This window comes from Rhinatrema bivittatum, chromosome 1 (genome assembly GCF_901001135.1).
Source record: "Rhinatrema bivittatum chromosome 1, aRhiBiv1.1, whole genome shotgun sequence".
Lineage (NCBI taxonomy): Eukaryota > Metazoa > Chordata > Amphibia > Gymnophiona > Rhinatrematidae > Rhinatrema > Rhinatrema bivittatum.
The window spans coordinates 205,714,163-205,736,136 of NC_042615.1; the positions used below are offsets into that span (position 1 = coordinate 205,714,163).

At 49.5% G+C, this 21,974-nt stretch overlaps 1 protein-coding gene across 4 annotated transcripts in view; it reads right to left on the minus strand.

The window, feature by feature from the left end:
• TMEM128 (transmembrane protein 128) overlaps positions 1–21,974 on the minus strand; it is a 111,599-nt gene that overhangs the window by 22,881 nt on the left and 66,744 nt on the right. For 2 of the 4 annotated variants that reach the window (XR_003854757.1, XM_029590953.1), the window contains exon 4: positions 8,166–8,282. The exons of 1 other annotated variant lie outside the window; for it this stretch is intronic. Coding sequence is in view for 2 of the 3 variants with exons in the window: in XM_029590953.1 (XP_029446813.1) it covers positions 8,183–8,282 (100 nt within the window). In the remaining variant the exon portion in view is untranslated. The remainder of the gene's footprint in view (positions 1–8,165; positions 8,283–21,974) is intronic. One more of the 4 variants, XM_029590966.1, reaches the window with a different exon arrangement.

Consider the following 21,974-nt stretch of genomic DNA (forward strand, 5'->3'; position numbering starts at 1 on the left):
AGCTGAGCAGGATCAAGAACCCAAACGCGGTGGGCGTCTGGACTGATCCATGGTACTACAGGAACGAAAATTAGCAGGTAAGTAATAATTTTCTTTTCCCTGTACGTACCTGGATCAGTCCAGACAGTGGGATGTACCCAAGCTTCCCTAAATCGGGTGGGGTCCTGCGAGGCCTGCTCGGAGAACCTGCTCGCCAAAGTGTCCAGAGACCGAAGAGGCGAGGTGCAGACGATAGTGCCTCGAACGTGTGTAACGATTTCCAGGTGGCTGCCCTACAAATTTCCTGCGAGGATACCGAGCGAACCTCCGCCCAGGAAGCCGCCTGAGAACGTGTAGAATGCGCTACGATTCCGGGTGGGGGAGTCCGACCCGCCCCAATGTAGGAAGCAGCAATGCCGGCCTTCAGCCATCTGGCAATGGTAGTCTTCGAGGCCTGAGACCCCTTCTTAGGACCGGCCCAGAGTACGAAGAGATGGTCAGAGGTCCGGAACTCATTTGTAGCCTCCAGATAGAGGCGCAGAGTGCGCTTGACATTCAAGAGACGGAGAGACTTTGGCTCTGAGGAAGAGAAGGACGGCAACTCCTCCGTCTGGTTCACATGGAATGCAGAAACCACCTTCGGAAGGAAGGAGGGAACGGTGCGAAGCGAAACTCCAGAGTCGGAGAAACGGAGATAGGGCTCTCTACATGACAGAGCCTGCAGCTTCGAGATGCGTCGAGCGGAACAGATGGCCACAAGAATACAGTCTTGAGAGTGAGATCCTTTATCGTTGCGCAGCGGCTCGAACGGTGGTCCCGACAGGGAGCGAAGCACAAGGTTAAGACTCCAGGAGGGACAAGGGTCCCGTAACGGAGGACGCATATGCTTGACACCCTTGAGAAAACGAGCAATGTCAGGATACTGTAGAAGAGAGCCCCCATCGCTCAACAGCGAACCAAGGGCGGCCACCTGAACCCGTAGTGAATTATAGGCGAGCCCTTTTTCCACCCCCGCCTGTAGAAACTGAAGGATCTGAGGTACAGAAGCCTTAGCGGGTCTCGTGGCCTGGCTGGTACACCACAGCTCGAACACCTTTCAGACTCGAACATAGGCCGCCGACGTCGATGTCTTTCGTGCCCGCAATAGCGTGGATAATACCGCCTCCGGGTAGCCCCGACGCCGGAGGCGGCGCCTCTCAAAAGCCAGGCTGCAAGACAAAAGAGTTCTGCCTGCTCGAAAAATACCGGGCCCTGATGTAGGAGCTGGGGGAGGTGCCCCAGCCCGATTGGCCCGTCGATCACCAGCTGTAGCAGGTCCGCAAACCAGGGTCGCCTGGGCCATTCTGGGGCGACGAAAACCACGGTCCCCTGATGGCTTTCTATTCTGCGGAGCATTCTGCCCACCAGGGGCCATGGTGGAAAAGCATAGAGCAGAAGATGTGGCGGCCACGGGAGGACCAGGGCATCTACTCCCTCCGCGCCGCGCTCTCTCCGGCGACTGAAGAAGCATGGAGCCTTGGCGCTGAGAGCGGACGCCATCAGATCCAAGTGGGGGGCCCCCCACCGATGGACGAGAAGTTGCATCGCTTTGTCGGAGAGAGACCACTCTCCGGGGTCCAGCAGTTGACGACTGAGGAAGTCCGCCTGGACGTTGTCCACACTGGCGATGTGCGAGGCCGCTAGCCGGACGAGATGACGCTCCGCCCATTGCATCAGCAGCGCCGCCTCGAGCGCGACCTGCGGGCTGCGCGTGCCTCCTTGTCGGTTGATGTAGGCCACGGTGGTAGCGTTGTCCGATAGGATTCTGACTTCCCGGTTCCGAAGAAGCGGGAGGAAATGTCGCAGAGCTAGCCGGACTGCTCTGGTTTCCAGACGGTTGATTGACCACTTCGCCTCCACCGTGGACCACGTCCCCTGCGTGGCGCTTCAATCGCAGACTGCACCCCAGCCTGCTAGATTGGCATCGGTGGTCACCACCACCCAATTTGGCAGATCGAGGGACACGCCACGGGCCAGGTTCGGCGGATCCAACCACCAGCCCAGACTGTCCCTGGCATTCTGCGGGAGAATCATCTGGTAGTCCTGCGATACTGGTTTCCAACGGGAGAGGAGCGCCCACTGTAAGGTCCTGAGGTGCGCGAAAGCCCAAGGTACAAGGTCGATGGTGGACCCCATCACTCCCAGGAGTTGCAGGTAGTCCCAGGAGGTGGGCTCTGGTAATGCAGAGAACCGTCGTGTGTGATCCCGCAAGGATTGAGCTTTGTCCTGGCGCAGAAAAACTTTGCCCAGTAGGGTGTCGAAGGTCGCCCCCCAAAAAAACCCAAGCGTTGCGAGGGCATGAGGGAGCTCTTGGTCGTACTACTCGAGTCACCGCTGAGCGTCCATGATCGAATGACTTCGCCCGGAGGAGCCAATCGTCCAGATAAGAATGAACCAGGATGCCCTCCTTCCGGAGAGCTGCCGCCACGACTACCATGATCTTGGTGAAGGTGCGCGGCGCCGTCGCCAATCCGAACGGGAGAGCCGTGAACTGAAAATGCTGGTCCAGAATTTTGAAACGAAGGAAACGGTGGTGGTCCGGGCGGATGGGAATGTGCAGGTAGGCCTCCGTTAAGTCCAGGGAGGCGAGGAACTCCCCCCGATGCACCGCCGCAATCACTGACCGGAGCGTTTCCATGCGGAACCGAACGACTCGAAGGGATTTGTTGACTTCCTTGAGGTCTAGGATAGGCCGGAAGGAACCGTCCTTCTTTGGTACGACGAAATAGATGGAATAGTGGCCCGAGCCCACCTCTCCGAAGGGCACGGGCGCAATAGCGCCTATCTCCCAGAGTCTGTCCAGAGTCAGCTGCACCGCTCCTCTCTTGAGGTCCGAGCCACAGGGGGAAAAGATGAACCTTCCCTGCGGGGGGCGGACAAATTCCAATGCGTAGCCGTGTTTTATGGTATCCAGGACCCACTGGTCCGAGGTGATCCGTGCCCACTCCGCGTAGAAATACGTTAGTCGGCCCCCAATCCTGGGGACAGGGGAGTGGGCGAGACTGGCATCATTGTGAAGACTTGGTAGAGGGGTTCCCGGTTCCAGGAGTAGTGCGTGCAGGCCGACGCCCGCGAAAGGAATGCGACCAGGGCTGAGACCTGGGGGCGGATGACCGGGAGCCCGCCTGTCTGTATCCCCTGTAGCGCCGTTGTGCTCTGGCTCTGGTCCGAGAAGAAGAAAACGCTCTGGATGGTCGAAACCTATCCTCCGGCAGCCGATGAACAGCGTTCTCCCCCAGGGACTTGATGATCTGGTCCAAATCCTCCCCGAAGAGGAACTTGCCTCTGAAGGGAAGAGAGCCCAGACTCGACTTAGAGGACGTATCAGCCGCCCAATTGCGTAGCCACAGTAGTCGTCGTGCTGCCACTACCGAAACCATGGATCTTGCGAGGACCCGAAAAAGGTCGTACGAGGCGTCCGCCCCATACGCCACTGCGGCTTCTAGCCGATCTGCCTGGGCAGCCTCATCGGACGGCAGGTTCTGAGACGTGAGGAGTTGTTGCACCCAAAGGAGACTAGCCCGCTGGGCAAGCGAACTGCACATCACCGCCCCGCATACCCAGAGCGGAGACCTCGAAAACCCGCTTAAGGAAAACTTCCAACTTACGATCCTGTGTGTCCCGCAACGCCGCACCTCCCGTCACTGGGATAGTCGTCCTCTTTGTGACCGCCGACACTGCGGAGTCCACCTTTGGGACCTTGATGAGGTCCAGAAAATCTTCGGGGAGCGGGTACAGCTTTTCCATAGCCCGGCTGCTCTTCAGGGAGGCCTCCGGGGTGTCCCATTCCCTGGTGAGAAGTTGTAAAAACGAGTCATGAATGGGAAAAGCCTGAGCCCTCGGCCGGAGTGCCGCCAGGACAGGATCTCCCTTCCTTGAAGAAGTGACGACAGCGGGAGCTACGGGGGCAGGCGGGTCTGGTGGCGGGTCCAAATCTAATTCTTGGATGATCTGCGGGATGAGGTCGTCCAGCTCTTCCCTCTGGAAGAGGCGTAGGGTACGTGGATCATCCCCCTCCTGCGTGCCGTCCCCTTGTCCCCCGTCCGGGAGGTCAAGTCCATGTCCCGCTGGGTCTGGCACCGCCCCCACTGCCGCGGGCGTGGATCGGACCCGGGTAGGAAGGCGGGAGGCCCCCACTCCTGGAGGGTCGGGGGGGGGGTCCCACAGGTGCTTCCAGCCCCTGCAGATAAGCGGTATGCATGAGCAGGATAAACTCTGGAGAGAACCCCGGCCTGCTCGGGTGCGCTTCGGGGGCGGCGTGGTTCCTGCTCCCTGGCCCTGGGTGCTTGGTTCCTGCACCAAAATCAGGGGAACACCCCCGCTGGTAGAGTCCTCCAGGGATCCGTTCTCCCTCGTGGCCTCCAGGGATCCGTTCCCCCTCGTGGCCTGCGCCTCAGGGCGCTCAGAATGTAAAATGGCCACCGTTCCCGCCAAAAATGGCGGAGTGGCCGGCCCGCGCCGCCCGGGCAAAAAAGAGAAATCAGTCAGGGACTGTGAGGTACCTTCCCCCCCGGGAAGGCATCGTGCACAGATGTCCTCCCGGGAAATCCGGGACCCCAGGTTTCCGCAGGCCGCACAGCGGGACGGCCGCGGCATCGGGATCGCTGTAGGAGAAAAGAAAAAGCCACGGGGGGGGGGGGGGGGGGGGGCCACGCGCACAGAGGCGCCGCTGCGGGGGGGCCCGGTCGGCCCACACTGCCCGCTGTCCGAAAATAGAGGAGGGTGCCGCGGGGGGGCCTTCCCGGCCACACGACCCGCCCCAGACATCTTTCCCTAGATGGCTCAGCAGCCCATGAGGAGCTGTAAAATGGCCACGGGTGAGGGAGTAAAGAGCGAAGAGGCCGGCTCCACCGGCTTTCGCGGGCACCGGGGGCTGAGCTGTGAAGGAAAAAACTACAAAGGAAAAACAAACTTACCCCTGGCTGCAACGAGAAATAAACAGCAAGGCCGCAGAGAAGAGACAAGGAAGATAAGCCACTCCCCAGAAGTTGAAAGAACTCTGCCTTTTTTTTTTTTTTTTAAACTTAATACAAACTTGATCCACAGAAAAAGACAACAACAAGCCATAATCAAGCAAGAAAGTGAAGAAAAAGGAAAAGGAGGGGAAGCCTGATTCCCCTACTCGCATCTGCTGGAGTCAGAAGATACTGAACTCCTGCAGAGGGGGTAGTAGTATATATGGATACGCCCCCTCAAAGCTTGTGCTGACTCCATCTGCTGGATTGGGGACATAACCCACTGTCTGGACTGATCCAGGTACGTACAGGGAATTTTCTGTAGTTAATTTGGATCCGCTTCACTAACTCTCTTCGAATGAGTGTTTTCACACTCCCAGAGTCCACTAATGCCTGGGTTGCTGAGCCCTCTAACTCAATAGGAATCACAAACAAAGACTCCCTGGCTGGGTACATCCACAAAATTATAATAATATGGGGCCATGAAGTTAACATCCACTGGTTCATCTTCCTTGCGGCAACAATCCCTGGCAAAATAGTCTCTTTCTTCAGAGCTGAAACATGGCAGTCCAGTTGGGGATTGCAGTTGAAGTGAAAAGTACAGCCAGACCTGCTCTACTGGTTATCGGGGCCACCAGACCTTAGGGCTATAACATCCTTTACCCGGGTCGAGTGGCTTTTCCTAAGACTGCGGTGATTCAGGCATGTTCATGGACTGGAACAGCTCCCCTATGAGGAAAGACTAAAGAGGTTAGGACTTTTCAGCTTGGAGAAGAGATGGCTGAGTGGGGATACGATAAAGGTGTTTAAAATCATGAGAAGTCTAGAACGGGTAGATGTGAATCGGTTATTTACTCTTTCAGATAATAGAAAGACTAGGGGGCACTCCATGAAGTTAGCATGTGGCACATTTAAAACTAATCAGAGAAAGTTCTTTTTCACTCAACGCACTATTAAACTCTGGAATTTGTTGCCAGAGGATGTGGTTAGTGCAGTTAGTATAGCTGTGCTTAAAAAAGGATTGGATACGTTCTTGGAGGAAAAGTCCATTACCTGCTATTAAGTTCACTTAGAGAATAGCCACTGCCATTAGCAATGGTAACATGGAATAGACTTAGTTTTTGGGTACTTGTCAGGTTCTTATAGCCTGGATTGGCCACTGTTGGAAACTGGATGTTGGGCTTGATGGACCCTTGGTCTGACTCAGTATGGCAGGTTCTTATGGCCCTTACTAGCAGACTATTTCTCTAGCTGCAACAGACAAGCTAGCCCCCTTGGCATGCTTTATGGACTCTTGGGTTGTCCCTGCAGCCCGGCCCCAGGAAAATAAATAAATAAATGATTAAAAAATCCTGTGTGGCAATGGGTTCCTGCCTGTGCTTCCCACTTAGGGCAGAAAGATCCCACTGCTTCCACCAAATATGGTACCTGGGAGAGGCACTGGCTTGGGAATCAGCCAGGGCAATGGAAGCAGATAGACTCTGGCTGTTTCACACACAAATGTTTATTTACAGAACAAAAAAAAAAAAAGTACACAGGCTGCTAACCACAGCAGTTCTTAAATGCAGACATAAGATATCCATCTATATATCGGCTTCCTGTCTGTTCCCTGGGCCTCTCTAACACTTCTGGGCCCTGACTCTTTATACTGTGGTGAGGAGAGACTCCCTTCACCCAGAATCCCTTGATGGGCTGGTTCTTAAGGGGGATCTCCCAGATAGCTGTGGCCGGTCCCTTAAGGTGTTCTGAGGAAGTTTTCTATATACTCCCTCACTAGGCAATAAATCAGAATCACTAAGAGAATCCGAAAAGCCCTGGGAGGTAAAGTTGCTCAATAGGCAGAATACGCCCATAGAAGGGATTTGCCCAAGAAGCAGTCCAGCCTCTTTTCAACCAGGCAAGGCATGGGCCAAGTCCCTGAAATCTTGCTACACCAATCCACATGTCCACCATCTGCTGCAGACAGACTACAGGAAAGGGTCCAGGCTTCACCTCCCTTTATCCAGTAATGACATGGAGAAAAAAGTGTGTCCTCTGTCTCCATCAGCTGTGGGGTGGAGTAAAATCCACTTGTCTCAATTGGTCTAGTAGAATGTTAAGGAAATAACTGTTTTCTTTCTTTTCCTTTTTTATGCTGAAACAATGACTTCTAGGATTTGCGAGATTTATCTTTTTAAATTTTTTTATTTATTTAAAAGGATTTTTTACCCACTCTATCCATCATTCAAAGTGGGGAATGTTAAAACAGTCACATTTTACTACCTCAAACCTTCCCATGTATCTATATTTAGCAACCATAACAGATTCTGTCTAGCAAAATAATGCTTTCATTCCGTTATAATAATCTATCCTCAAGTACAACTTTTAGTTTTCTTGTTTTAAAATGCAAAATCATGTTTGGGGACACAGCTCAAGCACCATCTATTGTACAACTTTTAAAACATATATAAAAATAATAAAATGCTCAGTCATATTTTTAAAAGGATTTTTCAATTTATGCCTATGCAGTGACTTGATAAAGCCTTTTATTGTCTATATAAGTAGCACACTTATCTATTACCAAGCTACTCCTCCCCAAGCAATGCACAGATTTTTATAAATGAAGTGCATGACAGCTTTATTACAGTCTATGGCTCAGGTAGTCATAAAATAAGACCTCAAAATGAAAAATATAGCATGATTGTACCATACAGCACACTTTTGTATTTGCTAAGGAACATCTTACAGGCCACTTCCATGCACCGTGATAAAACCGCAAAATTTCACTTGCATAAACTGAATTCTGTAATGTGCCCTCAAATATTCATTTCATTTCTTGCAAATACTGTCTTGCAATTCCATTTGCACACAGAAGTTAAGGGTATATTCCATTGCTTTCTGTATCAATCGGCTGCATACATGACTGTTTCATTTATAAAATCAAAGTGCTCTCTCTCAGTAACTGGAGCAGCGCTGTCGAGAACAGTTTATTAAAACAGGATTTGTTGTATTCTATGAATCAATAAGGGTGTACTTCTTGGTTAGTCATTTTTATTCATTTCAATACAGATTCATGTAAATAACGTTTTGAAAAAGTTACCTAATATTTGCAAGCATATTTAAAAAAAATATTGAACCTTCCAGATTATGTTACTCAAGAGATTTTCTTCAGTAACCCAATATTTTATACTAATACTGTTGAAGTATACTCACTTTTACCTTGAGAGGAATTATCCCAGGAGTGACACAAGCATCACAATGCCCATAAATTGAGTAAACAATAAGACAGGAGTGAAAAATGACCATACAGGCCAAAAGGTTATGTTGTAGCTGTTAAAAAAAAAAAAAAAAAAAATATGCATAAATTTGAAAATATTGAATCTAAAGCTAATGACATACACAATACAAAATGAGCTGAAATTAAAAAGTTTAATAAGGACCTCAAATGGAAGTTTTGCCATAAAACAAGAAATGTTTCAAAAAATAATTCACACTCTATTTTTACACAAAACCTATAAGAGTAATGACCTGATTTATCAAGGATTTTCTCTCCATAATTACAGAATGGAAGAAAAGCATATTTGCTTACCTTAAATGGTGTTCTTCGCAGACAGCAGGATGAATTAGCCATGACACATAGGCAACATCACCTGATGGCACTAAACAGACCCTTCTCTTTAACTCAGAAGAGCTTTTTTTGATTCACTGCCTCGTGAGTCTCCTCAGTTCGTTTGTAGCTTGCTTTTAATAGACAGTCAACTCTCCAGGGAGGTGGGCAGGTATTAAGCATGGCTAAGGCATCCTGCTGTCTATAGAGGGATGACTTCATCGTTTGGTGATAGAGGCACATGTTGGGAGTGGTTGAGAATTGATTCCATTGGAGGTGAAGGCCCCATTGCAGATGCTTCATGTAGAGAAGTGTGAGGGATACCACATGAACTGCTGCAGCTATGTGACCCAGAATCACTAAGTTGGAACAGGCTTGGGCTCGCAGATGCTACAACAATTTGTTGACCACGTTCAGCAGCTGGAGAGCTCTGCTGGCAGGCAGGAATGCCTTTTCTTCCACCAAGTCTATCCACACACCGATGAACTGCATCCGCTGAGTAGAAATGAGACTAAACTTGGGGTAAATGGTGACAATGCCCAGAGACTGAAGCAGGACAATCATCCTGTCCCAGGCACAGAGAACAGCTTCTTGAGATGGGAAAACGCAAATGTCTTGGCAACTCAGAAAGGCTGCCACAACCACCAGGCACTTCATTAAGACTCTTGGGGCCACAGAGGCCAAATGGAAGGATTCAGTACTGATAGTGGGACTTATCCACCACAAAGCAGAGGTATTTCTAGTGAGTTGGATGGATCAGTATGTGTGCAGAGGGGATTGTCTACTCTGGCGTAATGTGGGCGCAGGCCCGCGTTGCGAGACGCGCGTGGCCGAGGGAGGGGGGGGGGGGGGCGTGGTAAGCGGCACGGAGGCGCGGGCAAGTCAGCAGTAAGCGGTGTACGTGACGTGGGGGGGGGGGGATGGTAATAGGAGCGGAGCAGCTAGTCGTGGGCGATTGGGATTGGTGCAGGCAGGGGGGGGGGGGGGTAGCGTGGAAGGCAGGGATTGGTGGGGAAACAAATTCAAACTGCAGCTAAGCAGTTGCAGGAACGCGGGGGTTATTCGGGCGTCGGGCGAGCGAGAGAGGGGTAGCAGATTCGCGAGAGGCGAGAGAGCTGATTGAGGAGGTTGCTTACCGGCAGTGAAATTGTGTGCGGCAGCGGCAGTTCGGTGGTGCTGACCTCATGGATAGCCGGAGACCAGAATGGGAGGAGGAGGAGCTGGACCGGGGTGTCGCGGCGTTTCTGGAATCGGAGGAGGCGGCTTGGGTCCCAGGCGAGGAGGTAGCAGGCGAGGACTGCATGCCGATTACAGAGCGGGTGAGCGATTTTGGAGTAGTAGACAGGGGTGGAGCACATTGTATTGTTCGGGGTGCGGCTAGAGGAGGCTTGGGAGCAGGAGGGGAGGCGCCGTTGCCTTTGTCTACGGGGGTTGTGGCTAGGGGGTTGGTTCGGGGGAGGAGTAGTAGAGCAGCGAAGCCCCGATCTAAGGGGCGGGCAGGCAGAGCTGCTATGAGGAGCGGGGAATCTTCTGTAGCTGGTGCTGTTTTCAATGCTGATGCAGAGTACTTTGTGGATGACTGGTTTGGGGCATTTGGTGATGGTGTGGGGATAGGGAGATCGCAGCACAAAGCTAGCGTTCGCGGCAAAGGGAGTTCGAGAGGGATTGTGAGGGGTATTAGGGGGGGGGTAGAGCGAGGTGTAAGGGGGGCCCGTGGGGAGTTTAGAAATCGCACGGCAGTGGGGGGGGGGAGAGTGTGGGCACATCAGAGCACACGATGGAGCAGGCAGTGGGGATGTCTAGGGGCGGCCGCCAGCACAGCTTGGGGCAAGGAGGGAGTATGAGATCGAGTGGTGGAGTTAGACGGCCTGGAGGGGAGGGGGGCAGCAGGAGGGGGGGGAGTATGCCTTGACCTGGGTAGGTCTTTAGGTGGGGGGGTTGGGGAGGAGCGCAAGGGGGACAGGGCGGCCGTGGGAGGGGAGTGATCGGGACATTGTGCTGGCTTCGGATCCTTCTCCTGTCCCTGCTGTTTTTCCACAGGGGAATTGGGCAGAGGATGATGGGGAATTACCGGGCCCATCGCGTTGGGAGGCCTGGCGTAATGAAGCGCCAATAATGGAGGATATTGGGCAGCGAGAGCAGTTACGGATGGATGATGTATTGCCTGCGGAGCCTGAGCAGGCTGGTGAGTTCATTATTTTCCCTAGGCGGGACAGACGGGGTATTGCGGGAAACAAGGGGGCGGAAGAGAACGTGGAGGGGATGCGGGATGACAGGGACTTAGGCGGTGGAGAGGTGTTGCCAGGTGTTAAAGCAGAGAGAGTGGTTAGAAAGCGTGGGTCTTCCAGGTCAGGAAAGGCTAAGAAAAAGAGAAGGAGGGGGCGCTCTAGCTCCTCCGACTCGTCCTCGTTGTCGTCGTCCTCCTCTTCGTCCTCAGATACCTCTTCGGATTCGGGAGCTGCGGTTCAGGGGGGAGCGGTTGGGGGGGCCACAGGGCATGGTACCCCGGCTCTGGTAGCTTTTACTGAGCTATGGGAAGAAGTTCCGCGTTCCATTCGCAGGCGAATTAGACGTAGGCAATTTATTGATATTTTCCAGTTATTAGAGGGCAGGCGAGGTAAGCGTAAGGATAAAAAGAAGAGGGATAAGAGAGATCGCTTCTTAGGGGCGCGGAATAAGGTTGCCCGCAATATCCATAATTGGACAAGGGCTTTTCTGCGGCTAGCAAGTGTAGTGGGGAAGAAAGATCCGTCACAATATGGGGCGCTGTTATCTTATGCAGATGCAATTCTAGCGGCCAGTAAGACTTACGAAGGTTGGTCCTGGCTTAATTATGATGAGCGATTCCGGGATCGCATGGAAGAAAATAAGTTCATATCCTGGGGTACTCAGGATGTTGGACTCTGGCTAACGCAGATGGCTGCAAAAACGTCCTCAGGTAATATGGGGCAAGGGTTAGTGGCAGGGACTGGGCCTGGGCGGTCCTTTCGGAGGGACGTGCCCGACAGTAGCGCAGGAAAGGGGGGCGCGGGACGCAATGATGTGTGTTGGCGATTCAATCGCTCCACGTGTATTTTCCCGGACTGTAAGTTCCGGCACGCTTGTTCCGTGTGTGGAGCAGGTCACCCAGTGTCCAAGTGTTCGAAGCGTCAAGGGGACGGACCGGCCACAGCTCAACCTGCAAAAGGCGCCAGTAGACCGGGTCTTTGAGCGAGCACATACACCTATCTGTTTAACCGCGATGTTGCCATGGTTACGGTTGTACCCACGTATAAAGGTGGCGGAGTTGTTAGATCAGGGTTTTCGTTATGGTTTTAAAATACCTTTTCAAGGACAGGGGGAAGTTGGGGGTGGGGTCAATTGCCCGTCGGTTCGGCGTATGATAGCGGTGGTAAGGGAAAAATTGCTGGGGGAAATAGGACTGGGCCATATTGCAGGTCCCTTTAATGTCATTCCGTTCCGTGATTTAGTCCTATCGCCTTTAGCTGTGATTCCAAAAAAGGATCCGGGCAAGTTTAGATTAATTCATAATTTGTCTTTCCCCGAAGGGAGGTCTGTGAATGATGGTATCCCGAGGGAATTATGCACGGTGCGATACGCATCTTTTGACTCCGCAGTGCGAATAGTTCGGCAGTGTGGCCCAGGGGCTTTAATGGCGAAAGCGGACATAGAAGCGGCATTTCGTTTGTTGCCGGTTCATCCTGATAGTTTTCACCTGTTAGGGTTCCGCTTTCAGCAGCAGTTTTACTTTGATAAGTGTATGCCTATGGGTTGTTCTATAGCATGTTCTTATTTTGAAGCCTTCAGTACATTTGTGCACTGGGTGGTACAGAAGAGGTCGGGATCTAGACTCGTGGTACATTATTTGGATGATTTTCTATTTGTGGGAAGGGCTGGTTCGGGTGATTGTCTCAGTTTGATGAATTGTTTTCAAGAGGTGGCCAATGACTTCGGGATTCCTCTTTCGGTCAGTAAAACGGAAGGACCTAGTACTTCATTGGTATTTTTGGGAATTGAGCTGGATTCGGTGGCTATGGTATCGCGGTTACCGGAGGATAAGGTTCAGCTGTTAAGGGCCATGGTGCGTGGGGCTGTTGGTCGGCTTAAGTTGTCTTTACGAGAGTTGCAGTCACTCGTTGGTAGTCTAAATTTCGCCTGTCGGGTGATTCCTATGGGCAGAGTGTTTTTGCGCAGGTTATCATATGCTATGTCCGGTTTAAGAAAACCGCATCATCGTGTGCGAAATTCTTGTTTTTTGCGGGAAGATCTGAGACTTTGGGATAGGTTTTTGGAGGATTTTAATGGGGAGGCGTTGTGGCAATCTAATCCGCCGGAGGACTGGATTACGTCTGGAGTTACAAAAAATATAGCTTTCTTGGAATTATTTCCAGTTGTAGTGGCAGTGAATATTTGGGGCGCTCAGTTGGCAGGAAAGAGAGTGGTGTTTTGGAGCGATAATCAGGGGGTGGTTGAGGTCATCAATAAGAGATCGGCGCGGTGCATCAGAGTGTCAGAGTTATTGCGCGAGCTGATTTTGCGTTGTATGTCCTTAAATGTAACAGTATGGGCTCGACACGTGCCTGGAGTTTCTAACAGTGTGGCTGACTCTCTTTCTCGTTTCAAGTGGGACTTGTTTCGAGAACTCGCCCCAGAAGCGGAGTCGTGCGGAACCCCGGTGCCGTCTTCCCTTTGGAAATTTGGTTCCCAGAGTCCTGGAAAATGCTGCGAGATTCATTAGCGCCCTCCACGTGGACAGGTTATGTAGGGGGGGCCCGACGAGTCTCGGCGTTCTTGTGTTCCTTGGGCTGGGTGGGGGGTCCGATATCGGATATGGCACTAATACGTTTCATTGAGCATGCTCGGGCGAGCGGCTGTTCGCAGGCTGCGGTAGGCCGCCAGCTGGCGGGGTTTTCCTTTTTTATGAAGGCGCATGGTTGGGGTTTTCCTTCGGGTCGTTTTCTAGTTCGGCGTCTGTTAAGGGGTTGGTCGTGGACAATGCAGAGCAGAATTGATCAGCGTTTGCCCATTACGCATGATATATTGCTGCTGTTATGGGAAGCGTTGTCTGCAGTGTGCTTTTCCCCTTATGAGACACTATTGTTTCGAGTGGCTTTTGTATTCGCGTTTTTTGGGGCCTTTAGGATTAGCGAGTTGGTGGCCCGAGCAGCCTCCAGTAGTGATTACCCAGGGATTTTGGCTCGGAATGTGGTGGTCACAAACAGGGCAGTATTGATAGTAATTCCGCGATCTAAGACGGATCAGAGGGGTCGTGGAACCTCCGTGTTGTTGTCTAGGGTTCCAGGTCTGACGTCCTGCCCAGTTAGAAATGCCGCTGGGTATTGTCAGGTGCGGCCGGAGGGCGCAATGCAATTTCTAGTGCACAAGAACCTGCGGCCATTAACCAAGTATCAATTTGAGACGGTACTGCGTGCAGCATTGTGTGCTGTCGGTTTGGATGGGCGCAGATTTGGAACGCATTCGTTCCGCATAGGGGCCGCTACCTCGGCAGCAACGGCGGGCATGCCTGGAGGGGTCATACAGAGGATAGGCCGGTGGCGTTCAGGGGCCTATAAGAGTTATGTTCGCCCTGATACTGGGCATGTTTGATCTCCGCTAACTCTAGTTTCTTTGCAGGTGCTGCGTCTGAGACCATGACGGTTTGGATCATTGGTCATTCGTTTACTTACTGGGGTCACAGACATGCCTGCGGCCGTCCTTACGGCTCTCACTTGGACTTACAACGAAGGGGGGTTCGGGTTATATGGCTTGGTCGGAGGGGTATGCTGTGGGACGAACTTGTTCCTTATGTACGGAGGGAGCGAGAGCGTCGGACAGCTCCTCGGGTTTTGGTAGTCCATTTGGGGGGTAACGACTGGGGTAAGATGTCGGGCAAGCACTTCATAAGTAATGTCCGTAAGGACTTAATGACTGTGTCTATTTTACTGCCGACGACGATCTTATGCTGGTCTGATATTGTGGTGAGACCTGCTGAATTGGATAACATCAGATGGCGTCGGTGTAGGTCCAAGGCAAACCAGCAAATCGGGGCTTGGTTGGAGCGATTGGGTGGTCGGCATATTAAGTATGCCTGGTCATGGGGTAAGGTAACAGGTTTGTTCCGAGATGATGGGGTTCACCTGTCCTTTCTGGGATTAGACTTGTTCCTGAACTCCATTCAGGAGGTCTTAGAGGAGTTATTTCCTCTATAAAGCGAGGCCGCATCTTTGGGGGGGTCACAGGACATGGTATGCCTGTGCCTGTGGCGGTTGGTCCGAGTCATAACTGTTCATTTATATTGATTATGTATTTGGATTTTGGTAAAAGCCGATGCTGGTTGACAACTGGGCTGTTGTCAGGGCTTGGCTCCTTGCCGGATGAGGCGGGGGCCGCTTTGGCCAGACTCCCTGCCAGTTGGTGGCGGGAGTCCACCCGGGTTGGCTCCTTGCAGGAGAGTGAGAGTGGCGGGAGTCGGAACCTGGCGTGTAGGGCCAAAGAGTGAGCCGTGTGGATGGTAAGCTATCCTGCCGGAAGGTGGCGGATAGTTTGGCGGGGGGATGGGCAATTTACCAAAGTCCTAGTTGTTGGTGTTAATGTTATGATGTAAGCTCGGACCATTGGAAGATTAAAGCTGCGGCCTTGTTTTACCCACAATAAATGTCTTTGTGATTATTTGTTTGGATGGGGTGGTTGTGAGCGAGCGAGGTCCTGCATGCCCATATTATGGAAGACCAGCCGGACTTTATGTCCGGCTGGTCGGCGTAATGTGGGCGCAGGCCCGCGTTGCGAGACGCGCGTGGCCGAGGGAGGGGGGGGGGCGTGGTAAGCGGCACGGAGGCGCGGGCAAGTCAGCAGTAAGCGGTGTACGTGACGTGGGGGGGGGGGATGGTAATAGGAGCGGAGCAGCTAGTCGTGGGCGATTGGGATTGGTGCAGGCAGGGGGGGGGGGGGTAGCGTGGAAGGCAGGGATTGGTGGGGAAACAAATTCAAACTGCAGCTAAGCAGTTGCAGGAACGCGGAGGTTATTCGGGCGTCGGGCGAGCGAGAGAGGGGTAGCAGATTCGCGAGACCCTCCCACCCACCCTTTAGTTCGGTATGATTTTCTGGGAAATTATGTTTGGAGAATGTTTTCGCAGCAAGGGGGGGCGGTTGGTCCGAGTCATAACTGTTCATTTATATTGATTATGTATTTGGATTTTGGTAAAAGCCGATGCTGGTTGACAACTGGGCTGTTGTCAGGGCTTGGCTCCTTGCCGGATGAGGCGGGGGCCGCTTTGGCCAGACTCCCTGCCAGTTGGTGGCGGGAGTCCACCCGGGTTGGCTCCTTGCAGGAGAGTGAGAGTGGCGGGAGTCGGAACCTGGCGTGTAGGGCCAAAGAGTGAGCCGTGTGGATGGTAAGCTATCCTGCCGGAAGGTGGCGGATAGTTTGGCGGGGGGATGGGCAATTTACCAAAGTCCTAGTTGTTGGTGTTAATGTTATGATGTAAGCTCGGACCATTGGAAGATTAAAGCTGCGGCCTTGTTTTACCCACAATAAATGTCTTTGTGATTATTTGTTTGGATGGGGTGGTTGCGAGCGAGCGAGGTCCTGCATGCCCATATTATAGGGCACACATTTATTTTTTTGATAAAATGCATGAATTACTTTCCAGAATTCCATAAATCGCCTACAATGATGTACACAATTATAAACATAAAACAGTACATAAAACATAACAAATAATAACCCAACACACTTAAAAACCTACTAGTCACACCAAACAATGCAGACACCTACTACCTTCATATTTAACCCTCTCCACATCATCATCATATCTCATTAGCCATTAACCAGGTCTTTAACTTTCATCATATCTTTTTCTTCTCTTACCTCCACTGGTAGCTCATTCCACAGCTTTAACACTACCACAGAAAAAAACCCTATTCTGTAATCTAATATGGTGGAAGGTCTTAACAGAAGAAAGCTGTAATTGATGCTGATCTTAAATTCCTTTCTGAACATTTCCATAGCTGTTTCCTAAGTTGTGGTGGGCAAATCTCTCTCAAGATTTTAAATGCCAAACAAGAACCTTACACTTACAGCGTAACCTACCGTAATTAGTAACCAAATCCAATTTCAACAGTAAGGGAGCTGTCACTAGCTGCCTAAAACTCCCCATAAAAATCTTAGCTGCTGGAAAAGAGAATCCAAGATGGCCAATCTAGTGGGACACATTTGAGGATGTTCCTGTCGGGTCCTTTGGATTTTCTTTGGCAATGCCTCATTCTGCAGGCCATTCTGCACTGCTCCCTCGGTGATTCAATTTTTGGGCCCGATTGGCACCCATGTGCAGCAGGGAGCCGTGATTCCTGGATTTGGCTCGTTGGAGGGGAGTGAGAGGAAGTAGGACTCGACATTCTCCCTGAGCTACAAACAATTCTTTCCTCAGAAGAACAGCCAGCTCCGGCTAATCCTGCTGAGGCAAGATAGTCAGACCAGTACCACAGAATAGCGCAGCCCGAAGATGGGGAAGGCGCTGACCCACGGCTTGAGGAGAGCAGCTCACTGGGGAATGTCTTGGAGTTTCCTACAACCTCTGGTGAAGCTGGGGACTTTGCTGGCAATACTGCTTTTCAGCGAACTGTAGGAGAAGTCCTTGATTTACCATCTATACATAAGACGAAGCTGGTAAGACCTCACTTTAGACGCCATCTGGGTGGCGATACAGACTCTAAATGAAAATATATTCAACCAAATAAGTCTAGTAGTTAGTTCCTGGGTAGTTTGGATAACCATTTGAAATATGTTGAAAATAGTGTCAATTTAAATAAGAACTCTTGCAAATCTTTGAAAAAAGATATCGGTAACATCACAGATATTCAACAAAATATGATTAAGGAAAACCAGTCCATTTCCAATAGAATGGAACAACTGGAAAATCAAGTCCGGGGGAGGAACCTCCATTTTATAAATTTCCCTAAAACTCCTTTAACCACTCCTAAGGACATGTGGAAGAGATATCTGACTGAGATTCTTAAAATTCCTGAGCAAACATTGCCTCTTGTTCAAGAGAACATTATATTCCTCCATTTAAAAAGGGCCCTCCTGATCAAAAATGGATTCAGATCCTTATAACTGTTGAATCACCTCGGTTGGATCTTACTAACATATTGGAAACTACCCACAATGATTTGGTTACACCTGCTACATTCTCCTGGAATCCAACAGAGAATGGATTTCAAGGATGTTTTATCATCACCGTGCAGAAACTTTCTTGGATCTTAAAGTTTGCACCTATCCAGATCTGGCTAGACTGACTCAAAGAAAGAGGACACAGTTTCTTCTTTTAAGGCCCAGAGTACTAGAACTGGGTGCTTTTTTCCTGCTTCCCTGCAAATGTAATGTTTCATATCTTTCTTTTTACCTTTACAACTTTCCACTTTCTTGAGTGACAAAGCTCCAGCAGTCTTAAGTTCTTCTCCTGTTGTCTCTGATTGAGCATAAGATTCTAGCAATTTAGTCTGTTAATACTGATTTTGATCCTTGTATATGCTAGATCTTTTCCTGTTAAAAGTGGGAGAAATATTCCTGTGGTAATGGATTTGGATCCTCTTATACAGGACTTAGATTATGAGAGATAATATTACTATTATTTATTTCTTTCAATAATTTTTTCTTTTGATTTTATATTTACTTATGTCTCTGATTGCAATTTCAAGTGATTTCTTGAAAGGTATTTAAAAAATGCATAAATTAAAAAAAAAAAAAAAACTTAGCTGCTGTATTCCGTATCACCTATAGCTTCCTAATTAACCTACTGGGTAATCCTACATAAATAGAATTGCAATATTCCACCAAAGATAATACTAGAGCATATATCACAGATTTTAAAGTCTTAAATTCCAAAGATTTTATTTAATTTATTTTTGTATGTATTTAATTTAAACTATACTTTTCAGGCACTTCAAAATGAATTACATTCAGTTACAGTAGGTATTTCTTTATCTCCAGAGGGCTTACAATCTAATGGGGTCATTTATCAAAGGCTTATCGCACACGATACGGCTGTATCGCGTGCGATAAGCCTCTATCATACACGAAAAGGCCCTTTTTGCATGCGATAGCTTAACAACTAGAGATTTCACTTCCTCCAAAGCAACCACAAACACACCCTCAATAGTTAAACAACATCCCGTCTCCCCGTTGGATGAAGGAGAAGATGATGTGGAGGGCGTTCTTCTTGAACCTCTCCCACAGAATGCATTAATTTTCTGTAAATCCAGGATTGGCTTCAGGCCTCCCGACTTCTTTGATATAAGGAAATTTCAGGAGTAGAACCTCTGGCTATGTTCCTACATCGGCGAAGCAACGACTCTTCCGTGTAGCTGAAGGTGTGAGATAAATCCAGATAGAAGATTGGCTGTTGTGAACAACACAGAGTATGGAATAAATTCAAGCGGTAAACATTCTCCATGATTCTGAAGACCCAACAATCTTTGGTGAATCCCTCCATCTGGTCAGGACAAGCTGGGTCCTGTCTCCTAGTGGGGGGATCTGAGTCTTGAGGCTTTAGTACAATCAAAAACTACAGCCTGGCTTTTGCTGGGTTCTGCTGTGGTTGTTCCATTTGTTTGTGTTCCTTTTAGCAGCCTCTTGCCAGATGTTGTTGAGGAGGCATGGGAGGGGTCCTGTATCTTTGAAAAACCCAGATAAGTAACACCTATAGAAAGGTCTCTTGTATGAAAAGAGATGTTTAGAAGACACTAGTTAGACCACTGCTCCCAATAAAGATTGTTCAGCAGCCTGTTGATCTATAATCTGAGCTACTGTTTCTCTAACCTTGTTGCCAAAGAAATTGCCACCAGTATGGATGCCCTCCTTAAGGCTGTTAGCCTGAAACCAGGCGATGCAGCAAGCTGCAATGGCTGTGGCATGAGCTGAAGTGTCAAAGAACTCATATAACTGAACATATATGGTGACACTGGCATTCCTCTGTATCTTAAAGAAGCTGGCAGTATGATTCATGCTCTCCCTCCAGGTAGATTATCAGAGGCTTCATTTTCTTCATACACTCATGCAGGTATTGGACCATGTAAAGTAGATGGGCCGCAATCCTAGCATTTAGTATGGAGCTGTGAAATACTTTTTCCCCAAGTTATCCAACAAGCTTGGGTCCTTACCTGACAGAATGTTTGAAAAGAAGTGAGTTTTCTTAGCCCACTTCAAGGTTGCTTCAACTAACACTGATTGATGTGAAAGTTGGACTATCTTAAATCTCAGAGACTGCTGGACTTTGTACTTGATGTCAAGTTTCTGGGCAGCTGGTAAACATGTTACGGGATTCTCTCATATCTTTATCTGCAGGCCCGCAAGATTTTGTGGATGGGTTATCACTGTGGACTCCACTGGTGTCTCCAGAATTTTGAGGATCCAGAAAACCTCAGTTCTGGAATCAGCATCTTGCCAGATATTGACTCTAATGCCCTGTCCATCTTCACCAGAAACTTGGCATAGATGAGATCCTCAGGTGAGGAGGAATATTCTAGGAGGTCAGGCAGTGGGTTTGATAAAACTCCCATGGATCCCTTCTCCTTAGATTTGTAGGAGTGGACACTGATGCAAGATCCCAAGGAAGGTGATAGAGATAAAGTTTCTAGTCTCAGTGATTTTCCAGTTTGTGGTCACCCAGACCCCCGACTGTGCCCTCCCAGAGAAGGCTACGCCTGCCAAAAGTGCCTGGAGTAGGAACCCCTGAAGGGCCTGGTGACTGAAGGCCTGGAGCTTCAAATAGGACTCCCTTGAGGGTTGATAGCTTGGTCAGGACCAGCTGCAAAGTGCCCTCCTTAGAGAAGTCCATCAAGGAGAAGCAGCAGCTTTTTTTTTTTTGGTAGTTTATTGACTTTGTAACAGAGATTACATATCATTGCCATACCTCAATATCATATTGTATGAATAACACAATACATCAGAAAAGAATCCATGTTGGAATTACCAAATCTGTAGTTTGTTCTACAGACAGCTGTGTCTGATGGGTTGGTAATGAAGAAGAAACATTTTCTTCTGAGGCTAAAACTAGTTCATTCTCCTGGGGCACCCTCCCTGGGTTCCAGGAGGGTGGTTCCCCCAGTACTTTCATGGAGTTCAAGGGTCTGATGAAACAAATAGAAACCAGAGTGCCCAGCCTGGCACCAGGACCACTAAAGGAGTCCTCCAGAGGCCTAGCTAGCCTAGAATCTGGAAACAGCAGATAAGAGGGAGACACTGGTATCTGGAAGTCACTTCCCTGATTGGCATCTGGGTCATCCGCCCTTCAGGAAGGCATAAAGGCAATGATGCTGTGGTGAAGCACTGGAAATGTATTGACTGTGTGGTATAATGAGTGGCTTGCAGTGTACTGTATTCATTGCACAGCGTACTGAGCCAGGGAAGCCATGAACTGTGCATACTGCATGGACAGAAGTAGAGTGACTGCGCAGGCTGCTGCACTGATGACACAGGAGCATTTTGGTGCATGTGTAGATGGTGTGGGACACTTCTTCTACGTTGCATGGGTAGATCGCGCAGGTTGCTTCAATAGCACCACATGCACTTTATGAACCAAGAGGTTGATTTTAAAAATCATGCACACATGCACGTATGTTTTAAAATGCACCAACCCATGCTTGTGTTATTGCCTTTTCCTAATTACATATCTTTAATATTTTTACTAATTTTACCTTTTTCTCCCCCAGGTTGAAGGATTAAGAAATGAAGAAGATTTTTTCCATTTGTACTGTTTTTTTTTTGTTTTTTTTAGAATATTGCTCTCATGATGATACTGTGCAAAGTTCCCTGTTCTTTGTATTTAATTTGGAAAATGTAATAAATTGGAAAAAAAAATGCACCAACCGTGCATAAGCATGCTCCTAATTTTAAGGTTACTCGATCCCAACTAACGCGTGTGTCTTAAGTAGGAGTACGTGTATATCAGTGAATTTTAAAACATGCTCACGAGGCACATTCCCAGTTTTTCAATTACTCCAATAGTTCGTCCAGTTAATAGCAAAGCCTTCCAGACCCCTCCTCTGGTTCTTCATCCTGCACGCTGCCCAGTTGACCCAGACCCCTCACCCTGTCCTATAAGCCCTAAAACTTGAGATCTACAGACTTGCTCCTCCTCAGGATACGCAGTAAAGTTACGCGGATATCTAGCATATCTATGCTGCGGGTTCCGTTTTTAAAATTTGCAGTTATGCGCACAAATCTTGGCCCCATTCTGGAAAGGCCATGCCCCCAACCACTTTTCTACCCCTTATTCCTCACATGCGCACGATGCACATATTTTGAGGTTTTTTTAAATCTGCGTTGCTCGCACACAGCCCACATATGCATGTATATGGGCATTTTTGCATGAGCAATGCTTTTAAAATCGAACTGTAAGTGTGCAGTGTGCTCCTTG